The sequence below is a fragment of the Siphateles boraxobius genome, unplaced genomic scaffold (assembly GCF_051911475.1).
Source record: "Siphateles boraxobius isolate OS27281-9 unplaced genomic scaffold, OSU_SipBor_1 25, whole genome shotgun sequence".
Classification (NCBI taxonomy): domain Eukaryota; kingdom Metazoa; phylum Chordata; class Actinopteri; order Cypriniformes; family Leuciscidae; genus Siphateles; species Siphateles boraxobius.
In genome coordinates, this window is record NW_027508866.1 from 12,040,715 (window position 1) to 12,067,648 (window position 26,934).

The 26,934-nt window shown below is 36.3% G+C and overlaps 3 protein-coding genes across 8 annotated transcripts in view; 1 reads left to right on the forward strand and 2 right to left on the reverse strand.

Annotated features, from left to right (window-relative positions):
* The window catches only part of trim3b (tripartite motif containing 3b), a 31,428-nt gene extending 24,159 nt beyond the window's left edge, over nucleotides 1-7,269 (forward strand). For 2 of the 4 annotated variants that reach the window (XM_077242697.1, XM_077242696.1), the window contains 5 exons: nucleotides 515-683; nucleotides 1,539-1,598; nucleotides 2,565-2,635; nucleotides 5,555-5,695; nucleotides 5,813-7,269. In XM_077242697.1, coding sequence (XP_077098812.1) covers nucleotides 515-683; nucleotides 1,539-1,598; nucleotides 2,565-2,635; nucleotides 5,555-5,695; nucleotides 5,813-5,965 — 594 coding nt within the window. In that variant the 3' untranslated portion in view covers nucleotides 5,966-7,269. The remainder of the gene's footprint in view (nucleotides 1-514; nucleotides 684-1,538; nucleotides 1,599-2,564; nucleotides 2,636-5,554; nucleotides 5,696-5,812) is intronic. The other 2 variants (XM_077242699.1, XM_077242698.1) reach the window with 1 other exon arrangement.
* Nucleotides 7,270-9,014: 1,745 nt separating this feature from the next.
* trim47 (tripartite motif containing 47) lies at nucleotides 9,015-18,968 on the reverse strand. 2 transcript variants are annotated; one of them, XR_013207094.1, is made up of 9 exons: nucleotides 18,668-18,949; nucleotides 18,165-18,382; nucleotides 17,888-17,933; nucleotides 15,888-15,983; nucleotides 15,527-15,751; nucleotides 14,609-14,631; nucleotides 11,182-11,297; nucleotides 10,044-10,887; nucleotides 9,015-9,908 (listed from the first exon to the last, which is right to left on the reverse strand). XR_013207094.1 is itself a non-coding variant. In XM_077242700.1 (8 exons), exons 1-8 carry the CDS (start codon nucleotides 18,851-18,853, stop codon nucleotides 10,358-10,360), a joined length of 1,440 nt encoding a protein of 479 aa, XP_077098815.1. In that variant the 5' UTR covers nucleotides 18,854-18,968; the 3' UTR covers nucleotides 9,015-10,357. The 2 variants fall into 2 exon arrangements, 1 of the variants encoding a protein (XP_077098815.1); XM_077242700.1 differs by having other exon boundaries at nucleotides 9,015-10,887; nucleotides 18,668-18,968.
* A 964-nt stretch (nucleotides 18,969-19,932) lies between these two features.
* The window catches only part of frem2a (FRAS1 related extracellular matrix 2a), a 58,706-nt gene continuing 51,704 nt past the window's right edge, over nucleotides 19,933-26,934 (reverse strand). The window contains exons 18-25 of one of the 2 annotated variants that reach the window (XM_077242659.1): nucleotides 26,081-26,185; nucleotides 25,943-25,969; nucleotides 25,717-25,844; nucleotides 23,959-24,093; nucleotides 23,496-23,622; nucleotides 23,006-23,193; nucleotides 22,393-22,539; nucleotides 19,933-22,252 (exon numbers count right to left, since the gene is read on the reverse strand). In XM_077242659.1, coding sequence (XP_077098774.1) covers nucleotides 21,746-22,252; nucleotides 22,393-22,539; nucleotides 23,006-23,193; nucleotides 23,496-23,622; nucleotides 23,959-24,093; nucleotides 25,717-25,844; nucleotides 25,943-25,969; nucleotides 26,081-26,185 — 1,364 coding nt within the window. In that variant the 3' untranslated portion in view covers nucleotides 19,933-21,745. Of the gene's footprint in view, nucleotides 22,253-22,392; nucleotides 22,540-23,005; nucleotides 23,194-23,495; nucleotides 23,623-23,958; nucleotides 24,094-25,716; nucleotides 25,845-25,942; nucleotides 25,973-26,080; nucleotides 26,186-26,934 lie in introns of both variants that reach the window. The other variant, XM_077242658.1, reaches the window with a different exon arrangement.

Sequence of the window (26,934 nt, forward strand, 5' to 3'; positions counted from 1 at the left end):
TGTGTGACAGTAAATACTATACTGTTACAAAAAATTATTTTAAAAATAAATGCTGTTCTGTTCTTTGTTCATCAAAGCAGTGATTTTTTTAATTGATTTTTTTTTATCACAGTTTCCAAAAAAGATTTAATCCAATTAAAGATTTACAATTAATCTGTGCAAGTTAATACACAGAAAACAGAAAAAAAAATAGTTTGCCGTGGTAATCTTTAATCAAAATCTGAAAATTTGCTTCCGCTCTGGAATGGCGTTCCTTCTCTGATGACGTCAGTTTGATGGCTTGGGTTGAATATCCTTAACCACTCCCCTCCAACTGTCAGTCTGCTATGAGCGAGGGATGGAGAGGAGGTGCGCTAAAGTAAATCCCCGGCCTCTATTCAATATTCCGTTTCACTGGGACTTTGATTGTTCATGGAAGAGACAAGGATTCGGCCACTGAGAATTTCGTATTCCTAAGAGCCGTTTTAATAAGGTCCTCTAAATGACCCTCTCTTTATGTCTGTGCTCCATGCAGAATAAGATCGGTGCTGGCCGTCTGATGGGACCCAAAGGAGTGGCTGTGGACAGAAACGGTCATATCATCGCAGTGGATAATAAAGCTTGCTGTGTGTTCATCTTTCAGTCTAATGGCAAACTAGTGACCAAGTTTGGAGCCAGAGGCACTTCAGACAGACAGTTTGCAGGTACAGCGATTGAACACAGCCTGAACACTGCATCATAATGCTAATAAACCCAACGTTGAATAATGTAATGTAGTTTGTGGTGGTTAACCTAAGCACTAAAGAGTTGCAGAAGTGTTGTTGGCGCCCACTGTTGTGCTGTGACTGCTTGTCCTCTAACATCTCTTCCTAATACTTCATTTGTCCAGCTCAGGAACTCTTCTTGTGACCAAAAATGTTGCAATTCATGAACAAACTTTAAAGAAACAAGTGTTTCACTACAAAATCAACAACTAAGAACCATTCTGGGAAGACAAACGCCGCAAAAGGCTGGTGTTTTTTTGTACAGAAATGGCCAGATTTACACAGGCTTCAGTTCCAGTGTCTAAAAGGATGTAAACCTGTATATTTCCCCTGCCTCAGTTCTGTTCCTGTGTTTCACTTTAGCATAAGCCATATTTTCAGTTGCATTATCTGTCTGTAGGATAAATAATGAAGGCCAATGCATGCATACATGAATGAGCCTATATTCTTTCTATGATACTGATAGAGACACACATATTAGTCATGCTTATTGAAGCTCGTCCAACACTTTCTTCCTGCTGCTTATTTTACTATTTAAATACATCAGTCCCTTTTCCTAACCCTTTTAAGCAAGTGCATGTGGCTTGCAGACTGGTTTGGGATGTGCATCTCTAGACAGTCTTCCATTGTTCTTTTGGTCTGCTTCATGTTTGTTCCAGCAGGATGATTTTCATCCTTGCACCATTTGAAATGTTTTTGAAGTAGTTTTTGCGCTTTTTTTGTCTCAGTCCCTTCTGCCCTGTCATTTATTTGTCTCTGCTTACCCTTGTTTGTGTTTTTCCCATTCCTTTTTAGAAAAAAGTGGTGTAAAGTTTGCACTGGAGCAAAAGTTTAGTAAATCTGGCCCTGGGTTCAGTAAGTATTGAGTGAATTCTCATCACAGAATGTGGTGATTTATCAAATTGAAATTAAGTTTCATTCTAGAACTAGAACATTCTAGTCTTTCTAATCAAATGTTGGCAAAAATCAAATTGTTCAATAAGGATGAAGGCTTCCATACGGGGTTTGAAATTAACACCCGCCAACCCACCAAATGCGTGTAAAAATCAACTGTGGCGGGTAACGCTGTCAAATTTCTAGCCAATTTGGCGGGTTACCTATATTTACTCACTTTGCTGGGGAATTTTGTGTACAAAATACTCAACTCGTGACTCATCATGATATATTGAATACAGCTTATTGTATATCTGGCTTACTTGAACATGCCCGTCACTATACAACAAATAATGGCGCGTGCTTGTTCATTTGCATTGTAGCAATAGCAAAGATTAAAAAGCATTCGGTTTACAGAAAAGACATTATTTTCCAACATCCTACATTTTTAGCAGACCCTGGCTTATCCTGAGACCACAGGTTTGTTTTGTTCCACATGGTGTTTGATGTGCGTTATACTGTATTGATCTGTCACCCTAAAATAAATGTTTTGGTGAAAAGTATGAGGATGGCTAGATGACAGGATTTTGTTTGAATAAGAAATGAATCTATGAAATCCAAATTGTATTATTTATATATATATATATAGGCTATATAAGCTGTGCCGCAGTTAATCTGGTTTATTTATTTATTATTATTTATTTATTTATTTTGGCTAGTGGAAGTTCTGAATGGCTGGTAACTTAAAAATTTAGTAGCCAAATTGGCCGGTGAGTGAAAAAGTTAATTTCAAACCCTGCTTCCATGCACATTAAATCACAATCTATCTAATCAGCTAGGAGATCTTGATCACATGACATCCCTGCTCTCCTCTCCACTCTCTTTCTGTGTCTTTATCACGTCTGAATCTTTCTTCTCCCCGTTTTCTCTCTGTTTCCTCACATGCAGGCCCGCACTTTGTTGCTGTCAACAACAAGAATGAAATTGTGGTGACAGACTTTCATAACCACTCCGTCAAGGTGAGTGTATCATATGGTCGTTCTTACAATTTTCACCTGGTGGACAAACCGGAGGGGGAATCCCATAAACTTGAACGAAGGGACCTGAACCATATCTAGAGACCAGAATCACCCACAACAGGAATACATTATTTTATAATTTAATAAAATATATTAAAATATAAAACATCTCTTTTAAATTGTGATAATAGTTCACAGTATTACTAGATTTATTTTTATTGTATGTATATACTGTATATCTGGCTTGGGAAAGTATTTGTACCCATTCTTTTTTTTTCACATTTTATGTTGCTGCCTTGTTAAACTACTTTAAAATACTTTCTTTCCACATCAATCTACACTCCATACACCATAATGAATATTACAGTTTTTTTTACAATCGCTTCGACAATTTTTTCAATACTTTTAACAAATTTCCTAAACTCTTAACACACCAACACACCTACAACACACAATTGGCAAAACAGTTAATTTCATGCTCAAAATCACACATTTTAACCTAAACTCCAACACTAATTTTCAAAATACAATAATACACTATCAACAATACACTATGTCTACCAAAACACTGCAAACATGTCTCAAAATCAAATAATTTTTCCAAACACTAACATATATTCTCGTCCAACAGGAAGATTTAGTCAATCATAGCACAATGTCATAAAAACACTAACATCAGATGGAATTACAGAAACTGCATTATTTTATACGTGTCAGGTCTGCCCTTATACAACAGACAGTATATTGTATTGATCATAGATTTTGTTTTGCACTGCAGTTTCTTTTGAAGCCTCTCTACATTTTTGTTTTGTTGGGTTTAGGTCTTTTGCTGCAGAAATTCAATGAAAAAAGACCCATCTCAGAGTGCTTTATAGAATGTACAGTACGGTTACTGTAATGAAAAAACGAAGACAGAGACAGAATTGCTGCAATAAAGAAAATAAATAAAAATAAATGTATATATTTGCATAATTCAATCAGCTGTTTCTCAGTAACAATAGAATAAAATACAGAGGATATATTTGTGTTTCAATTCACAATATAAACAGCTGTTTACCTTGATTTTAGCCTGTAAGGTTTGTATGTCAGAACAGATAACACCATGTTCTGAACCTGTGTTAAAGCATTGGTAAATTTGCCAGTAAAAATACATTGTTTTGGTCTTGTTTGAGCTTGTGTGTAAAAGAAGTTCAAGCATTTAAATTTTTTAGTTAATTGTATGCATTTTGTGTTAAAGCAACATGAAATGTGTTAATAGTATAGCTTACACAGACCGATGTATTGCTAACTGTGTTAAGAGTTTAGGAAATTTGTTAAAAGTATTGAAAAAATTGTCATAGCGATTGTAAAAAAACGTAAAGGGGTGGTTGATTATGATTTCACTTTTCTAACTTTAGTTAGTGTATAATGTTGCCTTTTGAGCATAAACAACATCTGCAAAGTTATGACGCTCAAAGTTCAAAGCAAAGGAAGATATTTGCTTTTAAATAAGTCGTTTTTTTAGGACTACAACAAACGGCGGGTAGGGACTACACGACATTCTTCCCGGGTTGGTGACATCACTAACCCTAAAATTTACATAAACCCCGCCCCCATGAACACACAGTCCATGTCGAGAAGAGGAAGAGTTGTTGTAGCACATTTGTGAGTCTGCTCAAGCTGTCACATTCGTCTTTTCACATGCAATACAGTACGTTACACAAATGCAATAGCATGCCTGTCTTACAACAGTTCCCACACGAGCGATTTATAGATTATAATGACAGAATATGCTAATCAATGACTTGAAGATAGTTAACTCAGAAACATCCTTTTGCATTCTACATGTCACTTCTTCTTGAGTCTCTCCATTATTGTCTGACTGGTTTGAACATAAAAGGCAGAACAGTTTCTGACATTTTAGTGCGTGTCTGCGTGAGGTAATAGGAGCTGCTAACACACACACACACACACACACACACACACACACACACACACACACACACACACACACACAAGCTGTCCGCCCTCTGTGCTGGGAGCAGCAGCTCATTTGCTCACCCTCAAAAAGGGACAACTTTAACATGCTGTTAAAGATATATATATTTATTTATTTATTTATTTATTTTATTTTTATTTTTTGACTGATATATTCTTTAGTCAAATAATTGATTTAATTGTAGTATTAAAAATTATACAATATTAATATATTTCCCTGCTGTACAATTAAATGTTAATAAATATTAAAGGTGCACTTAGTTATCATTTAAGTTGCATTGACAACATGGCCTAGTGGTGTAGATGTAATCTCACACAAATGCAATACTTTTCAGTTGTTGATGTCATTGTAAATATGCAATATTAGCAGTCAGTAATGATTCATTTATTCCACAAGTGAAAGTTTCGGTAACACTTTAGTTGGGGTCCAATTCTCACTATTAACATGCATATTACTAGGATATTTGCTGTTTATTAGTACTTATAAAGCACATATTAATGCGTTATTTGGCATGACCATATTCTATGTCCCTTAATCCTACTCGATACCTAAACTTAACAACTACATTACTAACTATAGATAAGCAGTAATTAGGAGTTTATTGAGGCAAAAGTCATAGTATATGGACCAATTCTCACTAATAACTATTAACTAAGTGTGACCAATGTTTCCAATAATGGGGTTTACAGAGGTAAAACAAAATCTGTATTTGTCATTTGATTTCAAAATGGCTGCCCCCATGAGGTAACCTGTTCCATAAAAAAACAAAACATTTTGATTAGGCTACTGACATGACTGGATGATTTAAAATATATTTTCAAAAGGATTATTCATTTCATATGTGTAAAACTTAAATGATGGGAGAAATTACACAATTCATCTTTTATTGTAAAACATTGTATTTTATTTAATATGGGTGATTCAAATGTGTATTTCCTCAGGTCTACAGTGCAGATGGGGAGTTTTTGTTTAAATTTGGGTCCCATGGAGAGGGAAACGGACAGTTTAATGCGCCCACAGGGGTCGCTGTTGATGTTAACGGCAATATCATCGTAGCAGACTGGGGAAACAGCAGAATACAGGTACTGAATCCTCTAAACATCCACTTCCTCTTTACAAATTCTCCAAGAAATAAGTCATTTCAGTAGCACTTTTTTGAAGACGACAATCTCTAAAAAAATATATATATTTTCTCTCAGGTGTTTGACAGCTCAGGCTCATTTCTCTCCTACATCAACACAACTGCTGACCCACTGTATGGGCCGCAGGGTCTCGCTTTAACCTCCGACGGCCATGTTGTGGTGGCCGATTCTGGTAACCACTGCTTCAAAGTCTACCGGTACCTGCAGTAACCCCCTCAGGCACTGCCACGGGGTGACACAAACTCTCCTGCGACTTCGGGTCATCACAGTTTGCATAGTCATATCAGCGAAATTCTCAGCCAAACCACAAAGGAAGAATCGAAGGAACAAAAAGCACATTTCTTTACTCTTTTACTGATTTTCATATTCCAAAACAAAGAACTACTTCTGTACTAAACCAGGAATGTTGATTGTAAATAACAGAAACCATATCAATAAGCACAGGTTCTTATATTATACATTTTGTTAATCACGTCTTAAACCCTTGCCGAAAAGGCAAATATTTCCAAGATTCCTCTCCCGTCTCAGTGATTGACCTTTCCATGACTGCAACAGTTGTGTATTTTAATTGTTACATTCTGCATTTGTAAATATACAAATGTGTGTACATATGAACATATTTGGTGTATGTAACATGTAAATGACACTGGCTTCTTGTATTGTCAGCATTTACCACTGGGATTTCCCTATTCCCAAGCTATTCAGTGAGCGCTTTCAGCCAACTGGGTGTTTAAATCATTCAGACTGAACATCTGAGCTGACTATCCCTCACAGATATCAACAGGACAGGAAGTGCATCCCTGACCCCCAACCCCCCCCCCCCCCCCCCCCCCGCCTCTCTCTCTCAAAAATAAATAATTAAACCAATTAACAAAAGGAGCTAAAAAAGGACATATTTTTTCCATTCCAAATTATTTATTTTTCTAAATCACAAGGCTACTTTACGTGTTGAAAAATCCAACAAGCAAATAGAAATATAATCAAACCCAAGTACAGTGCAAGTTCCAAGTATAGGCCTGTTGCCTCTGTTTTTGAATGTTCTATAAAGATGATCAGCTGTATGGAATTATATCTCTTCTCTGTAAATAATCATGCAGACGCCAGATGTTCACAGTGTAGCAACCAAATGTTGTCTTAAGTCAGTATTAGTTTGTTCATTTGTCCATTTATTTAATGTTTTGTACACATTTTCCTGAATAATTTGTTTTGAGATTGTCCTTCCGAATGATTTCAAAATCACCTCCCTTTAATTTTGTGGATATTTCCTTTGTCTCTTTGAAGGTTTATGTGACACCATGTCTCCTTAATAGGCTACTTGCTCTATGTGATACTGTAAGGTCAATGAACGGTGGCTCACAGCTGAAACGGTGAACGTATATCTTATATCTGTGCAAATAATGTTTTTGCATGTTAATGATTTTACCAGCAGTCTGAATATGGTTTCTGCAGCAGAGATACTTGTAATGAGTTGCTATTGCCAGGCTGGAAATAAAAAATACTGTAATAGCCAAAAACAAGTATTCTCTAATTTATAATATATACAAATTGCAAGTTTATATAATAGTTGCTTCCCAGACAGCAACATAGTGTCAGCCCAGATCTGGCCCACATCTGATACATGTGGATTCCACACATATACAGGATCTGTCTGTCTGGGTTCCATCGTGATGGGCTGTTTTGGAGAACCGTCATCAGTAAAGGCCTGTTCACTCTAAGAACTCGTAAAATTGCCCTTAAAGGTGCAGTTACATTTACTATTGTTCTGGGAATTTTTGTGGGTGAAATCCAAGAAGGGATCGGGAACTTTGCGAGAGCATGCAGATTTCGCAACGGCTTCAAATTGGTCACACAAATTCGGAGCGTTAACCAATACATAAAAAAAAAATGCTAGTTTTTAAAGTGTGAGCTGTGTTTCATGCATTGCTAAAATATTGACAATAAACATTGGGCCTTTGTGTGCCTGCAAAATGTCTCTAATATGAACAGCAGAATCAGAAAAGGGAAGTCCACATCGCAGCTGTAACAATAAGGACGCAGAGGAACAATATCGTTGAAATGATTTCCCTCCCGCTGATAATTCGCCATTAAACAGAAGATAGTCTTTTCTTTCTTATTGTGAAGTATATCCGGGTGAAACAGCTTCTCAGACAACAAACATTGTAGGGCGGGATTTCATTTTGTGCATTTTGGGATTGATTGGGTGGTTGTGGTTTCCTATTGCTGTGATCTCAAGTGCGTGACAGGTTGTCCCGCCCTCATGCCAGTAAACACATCATCAGAGATGTTTTGGTTATTAATTACAATGGCACATTAAAGGTGGGGTATGTGATTCTCTTTTTTTTTGTCCATTTTTTCAAAATAACTTGAAATCCTATTCCTAACCCACTTACAGCCACTGAGTTAGAAGCACTGAAATGAAAATTAAGCAATTTAATCAACTGTGGAACGGGAAGGACTCGAAAAACTCCAGCCAATCATTTCCAAGACCACCTGGAATCATTGGACAGTAAGTTCGTAAATCAAACGGTCGTACCACACCCCTCTCCACCCAGCGCTCGTGACCCACTCCGTGCGCATACTCAAAGCTCGTAACGCATGCGCATCTCGTCAGTAAAGCCGGTTCCATGATTAGTAGTAAATCATCATTACAATCTCTCGCGCATCTGAGTTTTCACTCGTGCATGAATGCGCGTCCTTGTTCTTCGAATGGCTTGAGTCAGGGCCAGCGTTGGAGGAAAGAAGGAAGGACCATTTGAATTGTGCATTTTCAAAATCTGCCGGTCGTTTTCCAAATCACATACCCCACAATAAAATAAAAAATGTTGATGTGCACATAAATCATAAATACAGCTCTCTCTCTGTATATACATACATATATATATATATCAAAATACCATGAAATGGTTTCATGTTGACAACTGCAGCAGCGATCTTAGAATCGATTACATCATCGTCCGTTGGTGTAAACGCAAATTTTTACCTTGGTATGGAATGGACCTTTACACTGCATGATAAAGTGCTTGGACAGATATTTTAATAAATATGGTTTTAAAAAAAAAACCAAAGTCTTGTACAGCAACAACCATGTACATTTCACTGGACAATATTGGAGTTTAGAATAAAAACTATCCTACTCATTTGAAAATCATATTTTGTCTTTTTTTTTGTAAATCAAAATGATTCACTTTTTAAAAATATTATATATGGATATAAAAAAGAACTTACTGGTTTTATGAAATATGAAATGCTAAAATGAAAAAACTGTTGTAATTTTTTATTTTTTAGATGACTGTAGAGGAAAACATTTAACATTGCAGTTGTTTTAAATCTCACAAAAGTAAAATGTACTCATGGTGCCATCCAGCAGTTATGCTCAAACGTGATGTAACAGTTCTCTCACATCACCAATTAAAAGAAAGCCAAATTAAAAATATATATACACTAAACATACAGAGTCAATGATTTCAAGTTGAAATAATTTCTTATGAGGAAATACAGTGATTAGCAATGTACTAAATGTTAAAAGAAACTTAGATCCTAGCTTTTATCATGGAGTGTTGCGAGAACATGTTCACGTTAACAGCATTTGGACAAAACATCTTAAGATCCAGACATTTTGAACAAATGACTGCTGCGGTTCTAGTATATAAACTAGTTCAGTAAATATCAACACGAACAACAAACCATCTGAGCTCAATAAAAAGGTGCTGGTCCCTTTGTGCTCGTTTCAGTACTAAAGCAAACATTCTCAGCATCAGCCCACGAGACAGATTTGACTACTGCTAAACAAATGTAACAGGTTAAAATTAATATAATGGATTTGAAAGGTACATGACGTAACAAGAATGGCACAAAGCTTCAGGATAAACTCATTTACATAATTAAATGAACAAAAGGGTGTTCCTTGCAGCATATCTGTCGAAAATTCACAAACTCAAAGTTGCATAGCACCTATTGCAGTCTGAGCTGTTACGATATGTTTGAACACAGAGCCTTTATGTAACACGGTTATTTGTCTAACAAATACATTCCTTAAAAAGAAAACTGCAACAAAATAATATGTTAACATTTAAAATAAATGTAAAATAAGAGGGGGGGGGGGGGATTGTAAATATATGCCATAAAATGGAATACATAGTGACTAAAAATAAATCTTATTGCCCCCCCCCAAATCATTTAACAAATTGAAATGTTGATACAAGCATTAATACATTTCTGGCCTGATTTAATCCTTATTTTCACCTCTACACTGATGTACAAAAGACAACGCTGAGGTCTAAGACAAGACGACACAGAGCAGCTAAAGATGACATTTGCGTAAAAACCGGCAATGCCTTCTCTACCTGAATTTCAGTGGGACTACATCATAATTCAAGAGCAAGAAAAACTCATCTCACTCCTTCAGATTATGTTGTATCAAAGCCCTACGCAACTAATTCATTCAGATCAACTGAATCCAAAGACAAAGCAGAGCTTAAAAACAAACTTCCTTCCTACTTCCAGGAAGGAAAAGGTCCTGAAATGTTTACTTCGATGCAACACGAGCATTTATCGTTTTTTTATTTTATTTCTTGCGAACTGCATGTACGCATCACTTCGTTTTCAGTAGAAATGACATATTTGTAGTCGGCTACCCGGGTCGTTTTTCCCCGGGCTGAAGAAGGGTGAGACGGGCTCGTCAAAGTATGTGACAAAGTTATAGATGCGTTTCATAGTGACGGCATCAAAGAAAGTAACGTGGCCCCGGTCGTAATCTAAGAAGACGCCGACACGAGGAGAGTTCCAGTAGTCCGCCACGGGCACGCGCGAGTCTTCCTCGTTGGCGTACAGTCGGTCTTGGAGACACAGGCTCCAGTAGCCAGCGGAGGGCGAAAGGTTTACAAAACCTTTGCGGTTGCTGTACTCTGTGGTGACGCCCAGATACCAGACCCCCTTGTCCCGCACATCCACCTCCCAGTAGTGCTGGCCGCTGGAATACTGGGCGGTGGCGAGCACGCCGAAAAAACGAGTGAAGCGTTGCGGCATGTCGGGCTCCTGGGAGCGTACGCGGCCCTCCTCCACCTTGGTGTCAAAGTCGCTGATGGTCAACGAGGGGTGAGCGGTGTCTAAATCTAGAGTCAAATTCTGAGGCACTGTAAAACAGGGAACATCTGGTTAGCCGTTTCGTCATGTTAACTTAACACTCGCAACAAATCACATGACTTGGCACCACATATCTCACATGGCAAAATTTTGTGAGGAAACAAAGGTTCATTGTCTATTGACAATAGTATTGCGATGCATGAAGCACCGTTCACACAGGAGCCATTTTCAAAACAAGCAGTTTTCTGTTAGTCAACGTGGTGATTTTGCATGTATGGGGATATGACTAGGTTTGCCCATGAAAATTTGCCAATGGTAAATGTGGCGGCAACAAAAGCACTCACTTGTGTGTAACACATGCATCATCTTCTTCCACATGATGAGCTGAAAGGGGCCTGTGAACTCGGAGAAATCTGGAGGAGAGTTAGAGGCCTGGACGCCGAGGTTGATGTGGCAGGGGCTATGAGAAAAAATAAAAAAACACATTATGAGAGATAAAACCCTAAAATACATTGATTTTTAGCAGGGCAGATTTAGCCCTCATGGGTCTGAGGGGTTTTCTGGGTCGTGGAGGTGTTCTGACATTTGTGCTTTTTTCAGTTATTTATAAACATGTTAATGGCAAAGGTGTAAATTCACTCTATATAGCACAAACGGGGCTACCGTAATATGTGAGCAACATGTATGTACATGTTTGTATTTTTGAGAGAATATTGTTTATGCATGGTTATTGAAAAAACTAAAACTTAAAAGTGTCTGAAATAAGGCCACAAAACACAAACTAAATATGTGTCTACAAGACTTTTGACTAATGGGCATTGTTGCCTAGAGTTTTTGCTTCAAAATGATCTGAAAATCATCCTGCCAAATCATTTACACAAAACAATACATTGATTTAAATTTTATAAGACACCTTTTGTTTGGAAAGGCAATATGTGTGGAGGCGTGTTCACACCTGAGAAGACAAAGGCCGGATAATGTGCCACATACATAATGATCTGCATATTAATTAGCCTTTTCACACAGGAGTGTCACAGGGTCCCAAAGAATGCAAGGACAAAAGAAATTATCTATATATACATATTTTACGATTAGAAATTGTAACCAATTACAAATAGGTTACAATTACAACAACAATTACAATTTTAACAATATTTCAAGTGTATTCTTTCTTTGTAAAAAGTATACATTTTATCTTACGTATTAAAAAAGGTAAGGATTCATTATTTTGAATATTGGAACAAACACTATAATAACATCTTAGTTGATAATTCAATATACCTACTTTATTTTTGACAAAACATCATATAGTATATTTAACATGAGCAGAAATTGGTGAACAAAAGCTTACCTATTTAATGTGACAGATTATAAAGTTTTGACTAAAAAAAAGACTACTATCCAAAACTAATCACAAAATCTTGTCTAAACATTCATATTTAGTCTGTAACATATTGTGTATGATATATTAGCATATACATGTTAATTTGCAGTTTGTTGCTTATACACACATTTTATTTCAACATGTTTCAGTCTATTTTTACTCATCTTAGTAGGCTATAGCAATATAGTTTGGATGTGTTCATGTACATGTTTACTAATGTAGGTGCGAGAGTGAATGAACGGAACAGACACACGCTGTATAACTGTAGTAAACAAAGCAGCGATACCAGCTAATTTTTTTCCCTTATCAGTGCAAAAGGGACTCAAATTACTCTGTTGATTTTGATCTTACATATATTTTCTTTCCACTCATTATACCTCATTACGCATTACGTGTCACACAGACACGCAATTCATATTTAAGACATATTCAGTCTTTTTGCGGTTTATAGACATTATTCAATATCGTGATTAGAACAAAGCACTTAAGAATAAATGACTTACTACATCAGCTGGATCCGTTGCTCCTCGAAATGAAACTACCAGCACTTCTGGTACATTTTCCAGGGTTATTAGATAGTATTATTCCGCACAGGGTAGGGATACGCTGTGTTCACAGCGGTAGTAAGAAACTTACTAAACATGATTTTATAATCCAGCTGGTGGGCGTTGGCATGTTTGCATGGCTTGATTTAGATCATTTGCGTTTGAATACCGCGCACGCTCCGTGGGCGTGGCACATTAACGCGTAATGAGGTATAATGAGCTGGAAAGAAAAATACTGACATCTCTCTTTTCATACAGATTACATAAACTGAGAATATTTGTTTTTTATATAAATTACTTCATTTAAAAGAAGAGAATTTCAGCTTCATAAAGAGAAATCTCTCGTATCTCTGTGACAAGTATTGACAGAGTTACAGTTCATTTTTCGGACCCGTTTCAGAATGGACCTCACTGACGAGAGAAGGTAAAACGCGCATCATGTTTATTTTTCTTTATTTGACGAAAAGCACAACACTTTGTTTTTATTGCGAGTACCCACAAAAAAAATAGACACTTAACAGGATGTAATGATGTACAGCACTTATATGTAAGATCAAAATCAACAGAGTAATTTGAGTCTCTTTTGCACTGATAAGGAAAAAAGTGAGCTGGTATCGCCGACGATTCCGCCGACCCCAGAGGGTTAGTTAACAGGCTGACTTCTCAACCAAATGGTTGAGCACATTTTGAGTCACTATATTTTATTGAGAGGAGTACCTAACTTAACTCAAACTGATTGAGCCATCTCTACCATCTGGTTGAGGTATGTTATGCAAAAAAAAAAATCCACTAGATTTCACAGAGTCAATCAACAGCACTTGTCACAACACTTCTTCTAACATGGATGTCAGAAACAAATAAATCACCCCAACCATGTGAACTGTTTTTGGTGAAATTTTGCAAGCTAAGCATATTTTTTTTACATATTACACTATAAGAGCCCAAACTTTACAAAATTATGTTACTTGATTCCATGAAAAAAACTTAAGTATGTTTTTAATAATTTTTCAAAAACATGCTCAACCAAACGGTTGACTTGGCACATAATGGTTAACTGTCACCCCCCTTTTTGAGAATGGACATTACAATGCACTATTAAAACTTGGTTGTAATTCAAGAATGCTTTGGAATAAAGACCTAAGTTTGGTCTTGTTTTAAAGAAAACAGTCAGCAGATTATTGCTGAAGTAAAAGCACTTCAAAAAATGTAAGTATGAAAAAGTTATGGAAGTTTTAAATTTACATTAAATCAAATATACTGTACTTAATATTTTTTCTTTTATATAAAATATATATTTTACAAAATATTTTTTACCATAAAATTACTATAAAATCAAAGCCATATATCTAACCAAGTTGTGTTCCAAATTTGAAGTTGATATCACAAAAATTGAAGTTCCCTTGAGATTTTGTTTAGGCGTAATACCAAAGATGACATAAATTCCATTGAATTTAATTGTATGCATTCTGCTGTAACAACTTAATACATTTCTGTCCAAATATCACTTCTGTCACAAAATATAGGACCTTGAGACTCAGACCTTTCTGACAATGTGTTTTGTCAAGATTAGAAAAGGTTTTGATCATAAATTATGATGGGCAATGAAAAAGTATGGCAAAGTATGTGTATGAATTCCGGTACCATTTTTTTTTACCATTAAGTGACATCTCAACCATTTGGTAGAGGCCGATATTTTAAAAATTATGGGATGTGTTGAAAAAAAATACATTGAGTCTGGTTACTAGCGACATAAGGAGATAAGAAATGCAAACAAAACATTTTTCCATCACTTTTTTCTTGGTGTGGACCTTAAAGGGTTAAAGAATTAACAGATTTACATACCTTAAATATGAATTACTGATACTCTGGAGGGGGGGGGAAAGTTAAATGTTAATAATGTCACACAGTGAGAACAGGAAGAAATAGTCACAATTACAAAAAACAAGTTGCAATTTGCACAATATGAAGACATTTCGTGATGTACTTAATGTCATAATTGTTTTATAAAAAGTCAAAATGAGAAGTAGTCACAATTAAGGGCTGTTTACACCCAAGGACGATACTTGTAATAATAACTATAGCTAGCTATAAAGTTATAACAATGACAATTTTATTAGAAGAGACCTCCACTGCTAAAATGATAATGATAGAGGAACAATGTTGTAGGAATCACTTACAGAAATGTTGTTTCCCAGCTGATGAATGTCAAATTTTGTTTGCAGCCAATCACAATCCACCTGACTTTAAAGAGCTTGAGCATTTAAAGGAATTGTTTAAAGGTGTCATTTACTCACCTTTAAGTTGTTTTAAACCTGTATGAATTTCTTTCTTCTGCTGAACACAAAGGAAGATATTTTGAAGAATGTCGGTAACCAGACAGTTGATGGACCCCATTGACTTCCATAGCAGGGAAAAAATACTATGGAAGTCAATGGGGTCCATCAACTGTTTGGTTACCGACATCCTTCAAAATATTTTCTTTTGTGTTCAGCGGAAGAAATTCATACAGGCTGTGAACTATTCCTTTATGGCAGCATATAACACAACTGTTGGATGATATTTTTTGAATGCTAAAATAATTATTCTTGGTGTGAACGGGGCCTTAACAATAAATAAAGTTGCAAATGTAAGATTTAAGAATTCACAATTGTCTTATTGTTTTTTTTATTCTGAGGCGTAAATGGGCTTCATATTAACAAATGTGCGTGAGAGATTAGGGAAATTTTCGTTTATAATATATTAGCTGTTGAACGTCTTCACCTCAAAGTTAGCGCTGTCACTCAGGTGATTTTGAATTTCAGTGATGGCTTTGTCCACTTTGGCTGCCTCGCTCTCCACACGCTTCAGGTTGGCATCGATCAGCCCGATAGTGGCCACCGCTTCGGCCTCCAACCTTTCCAGCAGATCATCCTTCTCATCCAACAAAAACTGAACCAGGGCGCCGACATCTTCCTCGATCTTCTCCTTCAAGGCTTGTTTTTTAAGCTGTTGAGACAAATGTTTGAGATTCGACATCAGGGCCTCAACATGGATCATAAATCCTCAGCAGGTTATATAACCAACAATTTCGAGTCATTTGTATGTACACAAAGTCAGCGTGGGAACAATCGGGCTTTCATACCTTGACATCAGATCTGGCCTGCTCGTCTGTGCTTTTTACTCTAGTACACATGGATTTCTGCCAGTTCAGCTTGATGAGTCTTAGCTTGAGCTCACTCTGCATATTAAATAAGAGAGAAAACTTTAAACGTGTAGTGTTACAGCACAAATTATTATGCAAAGTACAATCTGTAATGGAAGAAATGTTTCTGGGAAGGATCTTGTGGACATATATGGACCTTATTACTGTATCAGCAAAGATACAAAACAGTTAAACGCAGAGGTCAACAGTTGCCATAATGAAACTGGACACAAGACTGTGAGGGAGTTTAGCATTGCAGACTTAATCAAAATCTATGAATGTTGCTGTGTAGAGCTACACTCGCGTGCTGCTTGGCATTACCATCAAATATTTGAACATGTTTAACCTTGGGCTGTGAACAAGGAGTATCACAAAGAATCCAAAGGAACAGATAATTCACATGTGTGAAATACGTCACACTTTCCTTTTGGAGGTTTCCAGAAAAGTGTAAGAAATTAACTTATTGCCCATCAGTCACAGTTGCTGATCAAAGCACAACTTTAATCAGCCATTTTGATATTTTACCAGCCATTTTGATTTTCCAAATATATTCAAAATTCTAATATATAATCTAATAATATAAAAATAACATAGAGTTACACTTAACTTCCCATTCATCTTGTTGGAACCTAATTTACGTTAACAACAAAACATTAACCATAATATTTGGAATTATACAACTATAGTTAGTTTGAAAATAAAATAAGTACATTTTAAAAATATAATATTTTAATACACTGCCCAGTCAAAAGAAAAAAGTTGCTTTTTGGATTTAAATAGGCAAAAGTCTGATTGGATCATTATTGCAGTAATTATTGTTTCTAGCATGTCATGTTTGGCAACAGTTCTTCTAATCTAAATAGATGTTTAAGAAATGAAAAGCTACACACTTCATCAATGTAGGAATGAAGACCAATGTATCATGGGCATATTCCAGGATGACAATGTCAAGATTCATAAGGCTCAAATTGTGAAAATTATTTTCACACATGAATTGGCACCTATGATCCAAGACCTTAGATTCATTTTAAGTCTTTGGGATGTACTGGAGTAGATAAGAAATTTGACCAAAAATTGCTGTGATGTTATTTCCGTCAAGAGGTGCATCAATGTTTGGTCAAGATCTTGTATTGACAATGCAAGAGTCAAGCACACCTCAAAGACTTTCAATTAATTTAAGGTCTGGACTCCGAGGAGTAAAAATGATTTTTCATGCTCCCTTCCAAACATTCGTTCATAATTTGAGCCTGATGAATCTTGGCTTTGTCATCCTGGAATATGTAGGAATATAATGAAAATTAGGGTTAGAAGAACTGTTGCCAAAACTGTTTTTTTTTTTTTACTATTTATCAAAAAATTTAATATACATTGCTCTACATTCACAATGCACCTCAAAGTGAAATGAAAATTGTGTAAAAAAAAAAAAAAGGTTCATTTTGAGCATTCACATGAGACCTTGAACAAAGAAAAGATTAAATCTCCTCACAGGCTCACAAACATCTGTGTATCAGCCACGGTGGCTAGACAAGAAAAAATACCTGTTCCTGTGCAAAAAGTCCGCATTTGACAGGCGTTAATTTCACACCCTGTTCCGAACAACACTGGTTCTCACAATTCTCAACTTCTGAAAACAACGGTAAGACTGCAAACAATGCCTATGTACTGCTTCAAGACATTTAAAGGCTGTCTGTTAAATAAAAACACTAAAAGTGCTAAATCCCACATGTACATCCAGCACTACGGTGACCGATAGTAGTTGCTCCAGCTCCTTGTTCTATCTCCAAGGTTAGCCAAGAAACACTGTTTCTAGTGCTAATTCAGACCTTTAGACTAAGCTTACAGGAAGTAGGACAAGAAGTGAGGAACAATAGACACCACAAAAGAGTGATAGACAACACAAAACCAACCAACTCTGAGGAAAAAAGGAATCTAGAACAAACCTTCATGTCTTCAACAACCTCGGGCACAGGAGCAACATCATGGTGTCTAGAAAAAGAATACGATAACAATTATGTATGATGTTTATTTTTTAAGACCATTTTAATGTAAACTGTTACAACAAAGAGCATTGGTTCTGAGACAGTGGTCAATGCATCACAACCGATTGAGTTGCCAAATGATACAGCATAGTCTGGCCATCAATTCAGTGTCTAGGTAACCTTAGGTTGAGACAAGCCGCGGTGTGTGCTTGAATGCGGGGTCCACAGAGAGCCTCACCTGTGCGCTCTGGATTCCCGACACACAACGCAGATGGGCTTTCTGTCCGTGTGGCAGTACAGTTTCAGTTCCTCGTGGTGTCGCTCACATTTCCCGTCCATTTTCACGGGTTTTTGGGGTACAGAGGGCCTACACGTCTTCAGATAGTCGAAGTCGCTCAGTTTATCCACTAAGTTCTTTACCAGGTAGTTCTTGGTGAAACTCATTTTTGCGAACACCTGCAAAAAAGGACACCGTTTCATGTACGACGCAGAAAAGTATTGGTGCTGCACTGAGAAAACGCTCGTGTGGCGATTTGTATCTTCAATAAACGTGCTCGGAGTAACGTTAATCACGCCGAATATTATTAACAATATAGTAAAGTACGGTTATTATTTGGACTGTCGGTTTGAGCCACTCTGCATGATTAAGACGCAAATGTATATAAACTCGTTATGTGCATTTAAGCAGCTGTAGCTAAGCAACCCAAGATGTAGCAACGTTGATCAAAACAAACCACGCACCATCCTGCACTCCGGACACTGGTAACCAACATCATCGCCTCCATTTTCCTCCCAGTGCATCAATATGCACATGCGGCAGAAATTGTGGCCGCATTTTAAAATGACAGGGTCGTCGAAGTAATCGAGGCAAATAGAACAGACTAATTCCTTCTGAAGCTCTACCCTCGAATCTCCGGCAGTGGCCATGTTTCCCCAAGCAACAGTGTCACTGTTTTTCAGGGCTAGAAGCGAATCTAGACGGAAGAGAGAGAGAGCCCATTCTGGACTCACTTCCTGGTCCCCTCACGTGGGGTTCAGTGGCAAATTCTGGCAATTCTGATTGGCTACGTTATTTAGCCTTTCAAAGAGCTCGTATCAAAGAACCGGTTCAGCATATTTTGTCACCACGTAATTAATTACGCCATTAATATTCAGAAATACATTAAACATATATATATATAATAAGCCTTTACAAAATAAAAAGCTGTATTTTTTTTGGATTTCCTTATAAAACTTGCTGTAGAATTAGGTCTGATGCACTGATCTAAATAGAATGAAAATTATATATTATTGAAAATGTATTAGTCATTATATAGATCAGTGGTCTGATGTGTTCAGCTAACAGTGCAAATTGACTGTTTATGCCATTCATCTGTATACAGATTTTGTTTTCAATAAAAAAGACAATTACACCATTAAAAAGTCATATGAGCACATCTTATACGATTTTATCCAACAAAGTGGCTTGTTGTGCTTATGTTCTGACATGTATCCCAGTTGAGTTTGCTGCTGCCATGAGCCAATTTACACTTGCATCCGGAACAAAATTGAATTGTTTTGGTGAAGAAATTGCTTAAACACATTTTGTTTAAGCAATTTCTGCATTAAAACAATTCTATTAAATTCCTCAATAACTATGAATTAGAGGGTTATTAGGTCATCCGAAAATGAAAATGCTGTCATCACTGACATTTTCTCACCGTTATGTTGTTCCAAACCTGTATGAATTTCTTTCTTCCGTTGAACACAAAGGAACATATTTTGAAGAATGTTGGTAATCAAACAGTTTCACGGTCCACAGTAGGAAAAAAATACAACAAAAGTCAATGGCTACCAACAACTGTCTGGTTACCAACATTCTTTAAAATATCTAGTTTTGTGTTCAGTAGAACAAAGAAACTCATACAGGTTTGGAACAACATGAGGTGAGTAAATGATGACAGATTTGTCATTTGTGGGTGAACTATCCCTTTAAGTACAACTGAACAGAACATTGACTTTCAAAGTTTTCAAGTTTTAAGACTTAGTTTATTTTGTGCTTCAAGGCTCAGTACATAAAAATGCTTTCAGCATTGGAAATATTCAGCTGTGAACCATGTACAAAAACACAATATCTCACCATAAATACCATTTTAAACATAAAGAATATTTCATTGTGCCCAAAATGTCATGCTCATGTCTGTTAATCAGCCTCACAATCCTCTGTGAAAATGGAAACAATCCACTGATTGTATTGCATAGCACATTTCTTTTTAAATATTATCAGCCTGATGAGGAATATATCTTGTCAGGAGGTGAAATGAATTTGAAAATATAATGCTGGTTTTTCATAGATCAGTTCTAGACTAATAAACATGTGGATATGTTTTTTAAAATGCATACACAAACGCTTGAAGTGTCAGAAGACAACAACAATGTGGTAGTTGATACAAAAGTGAACCTGGTCTGGAAAAAACAACTGCATGAGATTTGACTGCAAAACACAGTGAAACACAAATGTGGAAATCTGAGGGATTTCCGGTGTCACAGTTTTCCCCTTATTTTAAAACAACACTCAATGAGTTAAGACGGCAATATTTAATGCATGCGCCTCTCGTGAATACTACCGCTTAAATTATATAACAAACAAATATTAATAAAAACAGCAGCAACAAGATGAAATTTGACAACATCTGACAGACTGAATGTAAACTTTCTGACAACAACTATTTGACAGTTTGATATGAAATGCATATTCAGCATTTCTCCATTTAGAGCTTGGCAGTTGCTGTTAAAAACCAGCATATATGTAAAACACACTGAGCACTTGATAAAATAAGCCATATTCCCCAAAGACATCACATATCCCAAAATACAGTAGCCAATGCTGTAATACAAGTAAATATTTAATACTTGAGATAAAGGTGAAATACACAATATCAGTGTCAGTGTTGTGATCAGTTCATTTGAGTGCACCATTTCATTTCATTAACAATGATTCTCAGAACATGTATTTTTCCTTTCAGAAACATATTTTTTGCAAATGCCTCTTTATTATCAATACAGTGGTAGATATAGGAAAGTGAGGGGTTCTCAGAGGGAGTTTCTTTAAAATGTAGACTTTTTTGATGAACTTTCATACACTTTGAATAATCACTGTGTATGTGCTACAGAAATACACAAAAGATTGTATTAGTAACGAATTAAAGGTTGGATAGAAAAAAAATTATCTCAGGGTAATAAAGATAATTTCTCTCTTTCTTTCATGAAAAAGAAAACAAACCCCTTTTTTTTTTAAATAATTGATTCAAAACGTTGAAATAGTGAAAACAAGAAGAAGAAAAAAACAGTTCTGAAACAACAACAAAATTCCCATTAATGATTAAAAAAATTATCTTGGTATTTTGGAATTTAATGGAAATAAAATGGAACCAAATGAGCTCCCGTTTCTGTTAATACAATAATACAATAAATTAAATGAATCAAAGGATAAATTGTTTATTTGTTACAGTAATTTAATCAATTTTATTTTATTTTTAATTGACTTTAAATTGATTCATTTGAATTGATTTTAATGTCAATTTTTTTGGACCACACGTCACTTGGCACACCTCAAGAATTAATTGCTGGACGAGCAAAATTCAGAATCAAAACATACAAATGTCACTATGCCATGGCAGGAGGACTGGGTGGTGATTTCTTTGGGCTGGTGATGAACTGGGTCGTGACATTTTTGTAAGATAAAACCTGTGAGAGGCACTTGTTTAAAACAAACAAAACAAACTGATCCGATGAATGACTAAGGAGAACAGCACATTCTCCAAGTAGTCCATTAGTCCTTCAGACCTCCGAGCTGTCTCCATTATCAAGGCTACATCGAACTATAACAGGCTGCAGGCTGGACGAGACACTTAGAGCCTTTTTTGCAGGTGTCCGCCTTGAGCGAACCATCAGTGCCAACACTACACCCATGAGAATAGTGAGAAGCAGTCCCACGAGGACTCCCGCCACCGTTACTGCGTCCTCTTTGGCATCTTGCCCACTGAGCTCCCGTGGAGACAGTCCATCCGTGAACAGCTCCTCCCCGGGCGCAGAACGCCGTTCCCTGCGGTCCAGAGCGACGCGCATGATATTCGTTCCTCGGTTGTTGCCGGGTCCGATCTCCTCCGCTAGTATCGGGACGTCTCTGTTGGACCGACTGGAGCGTCCTCTGGCCTCCGCTCGTACGAGGTCACCTGAGGTTATTGAGTGGTACTCCACACTTCGCTTGCCAATGCCACGCTTGGCGTTGTCTTTTGAACGCACAGTGTAGATGGTGTGAATAAACCACTCTCTCCCTACTGCCACCTACAGAACAGAAGGACAATAGAGGATTTCATCAAGTCATGCTGATTGACCTATTAAATGATAGGAATCCAAAATGTGATGTCACAGATGTGCAGTACTGTAATCACACCATAACTAATCAAGGTTTAAAAGGATTAGACCTGGAAAAGAGGAGTAGAATCCAGTCTGAATCCGTCGGATCCCGGCTGCTTCACCAGAGAGAGGGCAGAGGGGTCATCTACAGCCAGCTGGGCTTTGAAACCCATGTCCCCAAAACTCTTGGCCTGAGTCTCGGGCTGGGCTTTGTCCTAGAAGCAAGGTGAAGTCATGGGACTTTTTTTAGACCGATTTTTGAAAAATTTCTCAACAGATCACTTTAAAAAGTATATACATGAATGTATTTCAATTATATTATGCAACATAAAATGTATTAAAATAATATTTCATTTGTTATAAAATAAAATACAAGCAAAAATATTATTTGCATCTATTTTATTTCGAAGACTAATATAGTTATTTTAGTATTATTTATAAACTATTACAGTATTTATTCATATTTTAATCATTTTTTAATATTATTATTTAGCTTTAACTTATATTTATTTCAGTTTTTGTTTTAGTCATTTTAAAAAGCTGTAAAATTTGAAAGTTTTTCATACATTTTTTTATAATAAATTTTGTAATAAATTTATTTCCGCTTTATTTCAATCTATGAAAATTCTTTTCATTCTTTTTAGATTTAGTTGACAATAACAATACTGCTAACATACTCACAATAATTTTGAATCGGTAGAGCAGGGAGGGAGAGTCTGCAAGGCATCCAAACTCAGATTTGGTGGGGTTGTATTTAGGGACATATCCGTCCGCTCCGGTACACAGATACACCTTTTCGATGTTACAGTAGAAAGAGTCCCCCAGGTTCTGCACAGGGTCCACCATCACTCGTCCATAGATTGTGTCGCCTTAAGGAGAACAAGCTCAGTGTCAGTATAACCCAGAATATTAACTTAAACAACCTAGATTTTTACACGTTCTGATGAAAACATAATTGCTATTTGTCCATCCAAAACCCGCTGTCATGCCATACAACGCTAGGACGTTGCTATGTGGTGGTTCATGTGGTTTTCAGTGCATTGCTAGGTGGTTCCTATGGTGTTCTGGGTAGTTGCTAACATTCAATTAAGCAATCACATACCTACATATACTTAAAGAAATAGCCTCTTGGTTTGATTAAGTTGTACAGTAGGTGTTCCAGTAGACATACCCGCAGAGAAAGCCGCATCACTCTCCTGACCGAAACCCATAGATCCGTCTGACAGCCACAACGCCTTCTTAGACAACAGGAACATCTGTGTGTTTAGACTAAACTCCACAGCGACAGGGTCACTCACCTAAACAAGTAAAGACATGAATGCTTCTTTAGTAGAGCTTCACGTTTAACTGATAAAATATATTACAAATACATGTTTTTTTGATATACAAGCAACTTATATATATATACCTTAATATATATATAACTTAACATATATATACACACACACACACACACACACATACAGTACACTGGATTTTTCCTTCATTAATACACTTTTATTCTATTACAAATTCAATTATAAACATCAGTTGAGTGAGCATTTGAAATAAAAAATTTCATATTTTTGAGAATTTTTAAAATTAAAATATTTATTGAGAATTTATTTTAAGGACGGAAGAATTTTTCCTTTCACCTGCTGGAAGCGGATGTCAAGATCAAAAGTGACGGGCTCTCTAGGGTTGCAGACCGGAGGAACGGTGTACTCCACATTCAGCGCTGTTGTACAGGGGATTAACTTCACTGTGTACGTGCCCGAATAATCACGAACCTGCGGATCACAGGCACACACGTATCATACATGTTTAACATTGCATTGTCTTTTTTTTAACATTCGTTTTCAACAAATCTTCAGGACACAGATATTACATTGGACATGTGTGGCGACCCAAATATAACCAAAATTGTTTATCATAAAAAAATAAACAAAAACTTGACCTAATCTTGTAAAGCCTGACATGTGAAATAATAGTCAGAAAAATCGAATTATTTTTCAAATTAAATATTTTCTGACTATTATTTCATATGTCAGGCTTTACAAGATTAGCTAACGTTTTGTTTACTTGCATTTAATGGTTTATTGAAGAAGAAAAAAAATATATAAATGCATTTGTGTTTTTCATTGAGTACCACATTTGATAAATCAGGCTTTTATGGCTCATATAGTATAATATTGGAGAATTTGGAGCTGATACTCCCAGGAAAAAACACTACATTTTTATTTAATATTATACACTTTTGAGAAGTTGCTGATATTTATATGGCAAAAAAACTCAAAATGAAATCCTGATAGCTATTAGCTTGTAATATAAATCAATGATGTCTTTATAACAGTATAGCACACTACTTGCATAAAATGCATATAGAATCAGTTGTGATTCTATATCTCCCAATAATATGTTTTATGTAATATGTAAGAAAATATTTAAATGCTTAGTTTTATTATCAAAGCCCTGTCATGTTTATTGTCGGGGTAATATATATATATATATATAATGCATTCAGTACAATGATAATTGATATATGTAAAATTTTCCTCAAAAGCCTGATGCATCATATTTGATACTCACATTTTAAAGGTCCCATGTTGTCAAAAATGAAATTTCCTGGCTTTTTTCATGATAACAGAGGTTTAGGGGCTATGTTACTACCATATAAGTTTTCACAGTCAATCCACAGACAAATGCACACAGCCTGCATAAAGTAGCTGTGCCTTTTCACGAGCCGTTGTGACTTCTGTAAAAATGTGATGTCAGAACTACTCAGTCACCACCTTTGCAGCGTTGAGCAATGTAGCCAATCACAGACATATGATTTCTTGAACCCAATAGCCAATGAGATGCATTTAAGATAGAATCCACTCACCGCTCAAAACTTTTTGGGAATTATTAAGGGAGCACACTTTGTGCTATTTCTGTCATGCCAAACCATGCACGTAGTAACCAATGCTTGCTTTTATGTTAAATTAACAGTGGTTTGTGAATGTTTATGCTTTAATAATAAATAATTTATCACCATCATTACAGGTGTTTTATTTACCTTACTTGTGAGCATCACCAAGCCACAGCAGGCTACAGCAGACATGACCCTATTACCTGTGGTTGGCCTGGCCATGCGTCACTCAGAAAACAACAGGCCAATCAGAAGAGAGGCTCATGAATATTAAGTAGACCGGCCAAAATCGACCTGTTCTTGGCAGAGCTCCTGAGAAAGGAGCTGTAAAAATATATTGAGATGGTTTTTGGTACTTATACCGCAAATATATATTCTAAACCTAAAATAAAACTTCAGAAAGGCGTACAATATGGGACCTTTAACTTGATTTTTCATTAATAAATAAATAAAAAATGTATAGGGTTAAAGTCAAAAACTGGGGAAAGAGCGATCAACTCACAGCAAAGTCTGATATGAACATCCACTGCTGGATGGGCTGGCTGTAGGTCGGCTCAGTCCTAACCAGAGTGAGGTTAAAGGTCAAGCCTGGGTGGTCTGCACTCAACACTATGGACTTCACAGAGGATGCTGGATAATCAGGTGAGAGATAGCAAGTTCATTTGATCAATTCAACCAAAAGAAACATTTTGGCATTAGCTCCATGTGCTATGATCTTTGGACTCTACCTGCAGTCTTCAGACCTCTCAAATTTGCTGCTGGAAAGAAAAGCTCTTTACTATAATACGTATTTATTAATAGGAACATAATTAATAACATTAGTAAGATTTCATATTTGGAAGACGTGTAGAGAAGGGAGATTTTACCAGTGTGTACCGCTACAAACAAGCCTCTGAAGCGAGCTTCTGTGCGGAAGTTCACCACAAGCCTGCCCTGCTCATTAATCCTCATGCTGGTTGGATATAAAGCTCCTGCAGAGTAAACACGGTCCAATATGAATATCTTTTAATCATAAATATTCTTCTCTTAAAGTTCCAATTTCCACACCCTGCGCTAGTTCAATATTCCTCTACATGTCCACATGTGACATCAGTTATTGTGCTGTCCATTTCCATGACAGCCAAACATAACATCAAAATTACTGTACTGAACACAAATAACAAAAATGTATTGAAAATATGATTTCAAGTTTTTAGAAAAGGTGTGAAATTACCCTTATTTGACCTCTCTCTAAACATAAAAAATAAAAAATGATGGCATTAATTAACACCAGACGTAAATGCGTAAAAACTAAAAAACTAGAATGATTTTTTTATAACATTTATATAACGTACATATTGTATAACAATATACATTGTATAATTTATATAACATTTTGCTCCTCTTAGAGCAGAGGTTTTGAAACTGGGGTCCGGGGACCCTCAGAGGGCCGCAAGAGAGTGCTAAGGGGTCCATGGAAAAGTATGTAAACGTGTCAATAAATAATACATCTAACAGTAAAGTATTATAGCGAGTAGAAAAATAATAAGTGAAAATATTTTACACATTTATAATGTTAATTTTCCACAGTATAAATTGAGGTTTTATACATGAAAATATATAGCCGCCTTTTAAATTTTAATGGGGGTGCCTCGCACAAGGATGATCCTATTTGTGTGTACACGGCATCTAATAGATTGGATAGCCCTCGAATACACCTTTATTACTGGGAAATTCACTT

Coding starts and splice junctions, on each gene's coding strand:
- trim47 (XM_077242700.1), bottom strand. CDS start 18,853: ATGGCCACTGCCGGAGATTCGAGGGTAGAGCTTCAGAAGGAATTAGTC. Junction 14,632..15,526: donor GTGACAGCGCTAACTTTGAG/GTGAAGACGTTC, acceptor CCCCCCCTCCAG/AGTATCAGTAATTCATATTT. Junction 10,888..11,181: donor GATGCATGTGTTACACACAA/GTGAGTGCTTTT, acceptor CCTGTTTTACAG/TGCCTCAGAATTTGACTCTA.